Source organism: Meleagris gallopavo, chromosome 1 (assembly GCF_905368555.1).
Source record: "Meleagris gallopavo chromosome 1, MGAL_WU_HG_1.1, whole genome shotgun sequence".
Taxonomy (NCBI): Eukaryota; Metazoa; Chordata; class Aves; order Galliformes; family Phasianidae; genus Meleagris; species Meleagris gallopavo.
Window position 1 is genome coordinate 96,537,083 of NC_139404.1, and position 8,284 is coordinate 96,545,366.

General features: G+C 39.9%; 1 protein-coding gene across 1 annotated transcript; it reads right to left on the reverse strand.

Annotated features, from left to right (window-relative positions):
• Positions 1-200: 200 nt before the first annotated feature.
• Positions 201-7,912, reverse strand: HSPA13 (heat shock protein family A (Hsp70) member 13). Its single transcript, XM_003202861.5, has 5 exons — positions 7,755-7,912; positions 6,872-7,212; positions 5,676-5,889; positions 4,950-5,117; positions 201-3,547 (listed from the first exon to the last, which is right to left on the reverse strand). The coding sequence occupies exons 1-5, from the start codon at positions 7,777-7,779 to the stop codon at positions 2,877-2,879; spliced, it is 1,419 nt and encodes a 472-aa protein (XP_003202909.2). The 5' UTR covers positions 7,780-7,912; the 3' UTR covers positions 201-2,876.
• Positions 7,913-8,284: the final 372 nt, after the last annotated feature.

The following is an 8,284-nucleotide window of genomic DNA, read 5'->3' on the forward strand; positions in this document are numbered from 1 at the left end:
TTCAGTACCAATAGAGACCAACATCTCTTGCAAGGTACAGAGAAAATCATCTGAGGACTTGCTAAGTGTATGGTAATTTTATTTATTTAGGGGGGGAGAGAGGATTTTTGTACTTACTGCTGGACTGACATAATTCGAAGAATAAATAGGCAAACAGTGCTGTTAAGATAGTTCCCTGGGAAACTGAAACAAGACAGGTCCAAAGGAAAGAAATTGCTTTTATTAAAAACATTCTAAAAGGTTATTTATAAAATGCATTTCATCATCTGCATTGGAAACAATTCAAGAACATACTGCTGGTGAGGCAGCTTAGATATTCCGAATTTCAACTCGCAACACAAGCTTTAACTGTATAAATTTCTCATACACTTAACACCACAGGTAACTGTACTCAAGATTTCCAGGAGAGGTTGTAGAAAGATTTCAGCCTTTGAATATCAATTTATTTAAACAAAGACTTCTAATAAGCAGTACATCTGCATACCTAGAAATGTCCACTTAGTGCAGCGTCCCACTCATCTTTCAAATATGATGGTTTGTGCCAAAATACAGTAGTAAGATCAAAGATAAAATAGATAACTTGATTGCAGAATTCAGAAAAATTAATAAATAAGGATGCATTGGGAGATATCTGATGTACTTTTTGACTTCAATCTGCATAGAAAACTAAAAGAATAAATACCCTTTTGTGATTTTTTTTTAAAATTATTTTTCTTAATAAACAACTCACCCTACCCTTACAACTCCCAGATTAAAAATAGAGGTTTTATTTTTAATCTCTTCCAGACTGAAGGAATATGCTAAAGTACTTTTTTTGTTTGCATTGTTTAAACAGTTTAAAGTTACACCTTCACTTCTGCCTAACTTTTCCCAAAACTGCAAAAAGCTTTTAACAGTTTAGCTCAACTGCAATGTGGTTTTATTTTAATCTATTTTATTGCACTGTGTAAAATAAGCAGACCTGCATTAAACAAACAAAAAACAACCTAAGTCCTACAAGAATTCCACTATATTTTGAAATGAATTTGCAGCAGGGCAGCAGAAAGGCCACAATGACTCCAAATACTCTGGAAAAAAATATACTGAATGTACACAAATATATCTGCAAGGCAACTGCATATGAGAACTGTACTGCATATTGGCATCGACTTCACTAAAAAGACTTCTTTCAACTGAGAAGTTTTAGTTCTATTCACCTTAGTCCCTTACCTCACTCACTTTTATAAACATGCAATATTTTATTTTAATACATTATCAGATTTTATGAGAATTCCCATACAGATGTAAAGACAAAACTAAAATTCAAGAGGTTTTTAATAGGATTACTTCAAAGGTATGTTTAGACCACAGTTATGCAAACAGCTTCATCAGCAGAATTGGGAAGGCAGTGTCATAGATCTGATTTATGCCAGGAGAATAACAGGCCTATTTTAATGTGGTCAGAGGTTAAACCATAGATCTAAGCCCACACTTGATGTCTTGGCATGCTTATCAAAGTTATTTTTTGGAGCATACAAGAAAATGCTTAAAATTACCTATTACTAAAGCTTACCTGATGCTGTGCTGATGGATGATAGACAATCCTTAGTTTAATGCCTTCACTGGAGAGTTCTAAACAGATAGAAAATTCCTTGGCCCATTAAGTAATGTTTTAACTTTCCCAAAAAAAAAAAAAAAAAAAGCTGAGCTTCACAATTATTTTTTTCAATTTTATCATCCTTTTCTCCTCTTTCATTTGCTAGATAGATGAGTGGCAAAGTATTTGCCTAAAATAAAGACTGAAGAAACTTTACCTCTAATCCTTAGTTACAGGCACTGCTTCCTTCTTGAATGAACAGCTACCATCTCTTATCTATGCTGAGCTTAGAGTAGGAATATGACACAACTTGAAGCACAGATACTACTAAAATGTAAAGACAAAGCTGGATGACTTTTCATCAACGAGAGGAACTAGATTTCATCTAAGCAGTTCATTTGGTCCCACATTTCTTCCCCTGAAAACAGTAGATCTGGGGGGGGTAGAGGAGGGAACATGTCATATGCTTGTAATTGTGCAACAATTTAATTCAAGGGAAAATATACACATGTAGCTTCAAGATACATAAAATTAATAGGGTTTTCAAATAATGTGGAGAGAGGTATAAACAGTTGGTGATATGCACTTGTTCTTAAGTGTAAGACAGCAGCACCTATACGTTAACCATCCAGAATGTTTCAGGAATTTAGTCATTGCAGACACGCTAAGCAACTCCACATTACCAAGAGCTAAATTTCTTAATATGTTTTGACTCAAACATGAGACAGTAATTTGCCAAGTGGTCTTCGTAAAACTAGTATGCTGTTATGAACAGCAGAAGATTCAAGTGGATGTATAAATCTCATTCAAGCTGCAGTATGCCTTTTAGAAAGGTTTTTAAATGCTCAAATGATTCATTTTAATAAATAAATTTTAGCTCAACACTGCTAGTACACGTGCATTAACACTGCTTCACATTCTTCCAAATAAAGTATACTTGACACAGGAACATCCATACTACAATGCTGTATTATTTCTAAACTTTGGTCACACTCTCTTTAATTTTTAAACAAACACCTCTTCCAGATTTGCTAATAAAATTTAGCAAAAGAATATGAGTGTGTCATCTTCAGGATTTTCATTCCGTATCCAATCTAGAGGCAAATACAACTTCAAAGACAACTCCAGAGCTTTAAAAATCACTTGTACCTTTAAGATAACATTTAACCCAAACAGATTACAAAAAAAAAAAAAAAAGAATATTATATGGCTAAGGTTAGGCTCCACTGACAGTCAGATAGGTATGCACCATCTGAGTATGCTTTTGGAGAGATGGGATGCAATGGGAAAGAGTTTATCTTTAACTAAAATTAGTCTTTCGTAAATGCTTATTGGGAATTTCTATTGCGCTTACTTGGAGAGGCCAGGACCCACCAACAATTCCTGCTTGGATAGCTACACCCATTACAACTGCTAGATCAGGGTCTACAGAGGTATTGGGTTCCTTTCCAAAGAAATCCCGAATAACTTCACGTATTTTAGGAATCCGGGTGGAGCCCCCAACTAACACAATTTCATCCACTTCCTCTTCGTGTAGGTGGCCTTCCTTCAACACCTGTTCAATGGGAACAAGGATTTTCTTAAAAAGGTCTTCATTCAACATTTCAAATAGTTTCCTAGAAATTTCTCTTTCAAACACAACTTTGACAAAGTTGTTTTCTCCACCTGAAGCATCTCCAAGATTTTTCAAGTCTTTTGTTTTCTGTGAAGGCTTGCTGTTAGGAACAGTATTTGGCTTTACCTCACTGGCAGGCAGTTCTTTTGTAAGCTTCCTTTCTGGCATGGTCAACAACACCCTTAATGTAGATGCCTCATGAATAGTCAAATTTAACTTAACTGCTTCCACAGCCTGTCTGAGCCGATGTATTTCTTCTTTTCTTGATGGCAGAGAACCATATACTTGATTGAGTTGATTGTATAAATGCTGCATCAACCTCTGATTAAAATCTTGTCCTCCAAGTTTGTTGTTACCTAAAACATCAGAACAGAGTGCATCAGATATCACCTCTGAAAATTCAGAAAGCAGCTCACATCTCCTCTTTTCTGGCAAATAGAACTCAAGGGCCAGAACAATACCAGGACTGTAAGCACAGAACAAGAGCTAACAGAACAAGGAAAACAGAATTATCATCCACTGAAGAGTACATGATTCTAATTCTTCTTTTTTCCTACAGACAAAAATAAATAACAAGAAAAATCTGTAGCTGGTAGCATGTCACTGAAGTGCAGTAACTCACAGCAAATTATTTTCCCAGCTAAGATTCCCAGAAAATTTACATCTCTCTCCCTGCCCAGATGGATTTTTCTGTTAGTACTACCACAGTGCAGCTTTATAGGAGTTACTGTTCTAACATTTTCAAGTTATTCAATGGTTTCATCTATTCGCATGAAAAAGCTGCATACCACTGAAGCATATGGAAATATCCTAAAAAAAGCAAAAGAAAGTAAGTGCAAGTAGTGAGGTTCAAGTTCTATTAACAGGTATGTCTTACGTTAGCCTTCAGTAGTCTATATTCCCCATATAGACTACTCACAGTAGTCTATATTCTCCATTATTTTTAGAAGATTATTCTTGCACCTTATTTCCAAAACCTTTCAAAGAGTTGTTCATGCTTTACATTAAACAGATTTAAAAGTGGCCTGCCAGTTTTCATCTGTGTTGAATAGTACTCTCAAAGTTTCTACCTGTCTGCTATGAGTGAAAACAGGAATTCACTTAACGGACATCCATCCAAATAAGTCAGAAAGAAGTACTTAAGTATTGCTATTCCACTCTTACTGGACATCAAATGTTCATCATTCAAGGCAATGCTAAAAGTAGCACACCATCTCAGATCTGTCCAAATCTGGGTCATCTGCAAAGCAGTTGTGCATTCACTCCAGTTTTACTAAATGTTGCTGTCAAAGCTCTTTCCCAAGTGATGAATCACTGTGGCATATATGTATTAAAAAAACTAAACTTCTGGTTAACACAATGCAGTTATCAAGCCCTACACAACTGCACTGGAGCCAAATGCAAGGCAAAGATGTTCTAAAGCACTCAGCTTTAGTAAACTGACTTGGTAAATACTCTCAGCTCAAACAAAGATGATAGAAAGCTTTAGAACAAAGTATTTTCTGTAAGCAGCAGCTTACACTAGTAAATATCAACAGCCTCAGATAAAATTAAACCACAGTTTATAACTCGGAGTCACTTTAAAACTGAATTTCTCTTAACTGGTGAAACCAATTGCAGCCCTGGTTGCATACGAAAGGCAATTATGAACACTTCGTTGTGAGACTGGTATGTTTTAAATAACCTCCCTAAAGGCGATGTGAGGCGTTATCTTTCCTTTCCTACTACTCCTTCAGAAAAGTAAAGCATTTTTCTCACCTGCCATGGCTCGTGTGAGGAACATCCCTCCCTGCTTGTTCAGCAGAGACACATCCAAAGTTCCTCCACCCAAATCTACCACCAGGACATTAAACACATCAGCTTTGTGGAGTCCATAAGCCATAGCCGCAGCTGTGGGTTCATTGATTACTCGCAGGATTTCTAGCCCTAAAAAGAGCAAAGCAATAGTCACACACAATTCCAAAAACTATATTTCTCACTGTCACGACATTTACCACTAGTTATTTAGAACTAACCTTAAGTGAAATGTCAGCTATAAGGAAATAGTTCATCAAGTATTATTGCTTAGAAAATTATTTTCCTTATTTCAGCCAGAAGTAATACTATTTCACTGTCAGGATGAAGGCATCTACACAAATATGTTTGAGAGACCCTTTGGCTAAGTAGATTCCACAACCTATTTGTGTTTTAATTATTGTCCAATTGTGCTCAGTATGCTCTCTCTATTTGGAGATGACAAAAAACAGCTAACATCCTTAGACCAAGGGTCAATTCTCCTAGCCACCTATGCTTGCATTAGTCTGCTGCATCTGTTGGTACCCAAGAGTTCTATGCTGTTCTTCACAATTGTTAGCAGTCTTAAAGAAAAAAAAAAAACAAATCCATTCTAAGGCTTTCTATTCTCCCTAGACTTTACCACTAGTGAAATAAACATAAAGATAATGTAAGGCTCCACAGAGCAATTCTGGAATAAAAAGACAACACCTGCAAGGTTAGCAGCCTTAACAGTGGCATTCCGTTGCCTTTCATCAAACTCTGCTGGCACAGAGATGACTGCCTTCGAAATGGGCACACCAAGATGGTCTTCTGCCATTCTCTTCAATTTCAGTAGCAGCTGAGAGCCAATATGTTCCGGAGTGACACGAAAGGTTTCATTAGTTGTCACAGAAAATTCAGCTGATCCATTGTTGTTGAAAATCTATGAGGAAAAGCGACACAACTCACATGTCAAACATCTTTTTCTTACATTCCCTCCTCTGCTACCACCAAATATTAGATTCGTATATTGCTTGTTTATTCTGGGAAAGATATGGATGTATCTATCCAGTGAGGCTGTGGACACCCCCTCCCTGGAAACATTCAAGGCTAGGCTGGATGGGATTTTGAGCAACATGGATGACTGGGAGATGTCCCTGCCTATAGCAGGAGGTTGGAACTAGTGATCTTAAAGGTCCTTTTCAACCCAAACCATTCTACGTCTCTGATTCTTTGTGCTTTCTCCACTTCATTAATCACTTTTATTCCTTGACTGTAAACAACTGCTTAATCATCCTTAATGCTACGTGGTACAACCACACATTTGAAGATGAAAGCAACGCTTCTTAATCATTAAGTTAATCCTACTCACAAAGCTTCCCATGGGTTCTTTATTTTGAAAGGAGGTAAATAATCTGGTTCCTCTTTATAAGAATTCAAAGACTGTTTGTAGTAACCGAAAAAGTGTCTCTTCTCAGCAACTACTGCATCAGGCTAAATGAACACTTTTTTTTTTTTTTTAATTAAAAAAATGCAGTTTTCAAGATCTGCTGCTACTCAAACTAGCACTAGAAAAGTGCCAGGAAAAAGTGGACTGGGACAGGAAAGAAGTCAACTTTTACACATATGTCAAAGTAAAATAAGGTACAGTTAAAATTTTGAGTTGGAGCTTACGCTGGAACATAACCTAGAAACACATTTCAAAGTGGAGGACAGGGTTCCCTAGAAAATCATCAGCTCTCATGCTGAAGTACACCACTTCCACCAGCATTTCCTCCTCTTCTCTCTGGGTACATCTTATGGTTTTCCAGCCGTATCAGATTTAGCCAAATGACTCAGAGTCAGAAGAACTGGTTCTGCATTACATATTTCAAGCTTCCTACATATCACTGGCCTGGAGAGAAGCAAAGATGATGTTTGCTCACCTTAAATGGATACCTGCTACTTTCACTCTTCAGTTCTTCTGAAGTGAAGATTTTCCCAATGAATCTTTTTGCATCATATATAGTATTCTGAGGATTTGCATCAGCAAGTTCTAGGCCATCATATCCGACGTATACATCTCTGTCTGTGAAAGACACTATACTTGGAATGCTGTTGTGCCCGTTTTCATCTGCAATAACCTTCACCTGCCCTGTTCCAGGAAGAAAGACACCGACAGAGCAGTAAGTTGTGCCAAGATCAATCCCAATTACTTTTGGTGTGGGCATCGGTAAATACTGTTGAGCTAGGTAGCCAGCTAGCAGAAGAGCCAGAATTGCCGAACCTGAAAGACAAATCAATAGGTCAGCTACTATTCTGGGGGAAACTGCTTATGAACAATTCTCACAGGAGACCTAGTTAATGAGGCTGTACAAGAATCACACACAGCTAGCTCCTGCTTCAGCCCCAGCTCCCTAAGAGCACCCTCCCACAGCCCTGAGTCTTCCTTACGCCTCGAAACAAACAGGTAAACTAGCTTAGGAACAAAGAATGATTTTACCATTTTACACGTAACCGATGCAAAAAAGAAATCGAACGCGGCAAGGACGGTCACGGCTGTCTTTCAACAGAGCAGAGAGCGCAGGTTTCTGCCAGCTACTTCCCCGCACAACACCTATCTCCACAAGAAGCAAGGAAACACCCCGAAACCATAACGGAGCCATCATGAAAAGCCGCTCCATCCTGGCAACGCACCCACCAACCCTGCACAGCCCGAGCGACGAGACCCGCCCGGCTCAGGCCAGGCCAGGCCACCCTTCCGTACCCGCTCCCAGTCTTCCTGCCGACCCCAGCACTGCCCCGGCCCCCTCGGCTGCCCGTACGTACCCAGCACCGCCATCTGCCCGGCCATCGCTGCTCACCGGCTGCCGCAGTACCGGCCAACTCCGACTGCTGACGGTTCCTTCCGGGCCGCGCCGCGTGGCACGCCGGGAATTGTAGTGCGCGCTTCCCACGCGGCCTGCCGGCGCTCACGTGCTGTTTGTAGGGAAAAAAACTACACCTCCCAGGAAGCACGTGGAAACGTGGCCCTTTCCTGCTGGTGCTGGCCAATGGGCTGAGAAGAGGGATCGCAAACCAACGAGTCGACAGGGAGGATGCGTGGTGTTTACTTTCGGCATGCGCAGAACGGGTCCGGCTGCCTCGTGGTGCTTACTGGGAGTGGTAGTTCTGTTGGGGGGGGCGCGGCGCCCTCTGGGCGCGACGGCCATCATTGCGGCCTGACGCTTGTGGCGGGGAGGGCGCGCTTTGCGACGCCGCCGTGAGGCGGTGGGCTGGCAGGCAGCCCTATGGGCCCTACATAACTTATTTTCCCTACATTGGTGTTGAATACTTCCATTGCGTCTCTTTAAATGGCA

Coding starts and splice junctions, on each gene's coding strand:
- HSPA13 (XM_003202861.5), bottom strand. CDS start 7,779: ATGGCCGGGCAGATGGCGGTGCTGG. Junction 5,890..6,871: donor GTAGCAGGTATCCATTTAAG/GTGAGCAAACAT, acceptor TTTTCCTCATAG/ATTTTCAACAACAATGGATC. Junction 3,548..4,949: donor CCTCACACGAGCCATGGCAG/GTGAGAAAAATG, acceptor CTGATGTTTTAG/GTAACAACAAACTTGGAGGA.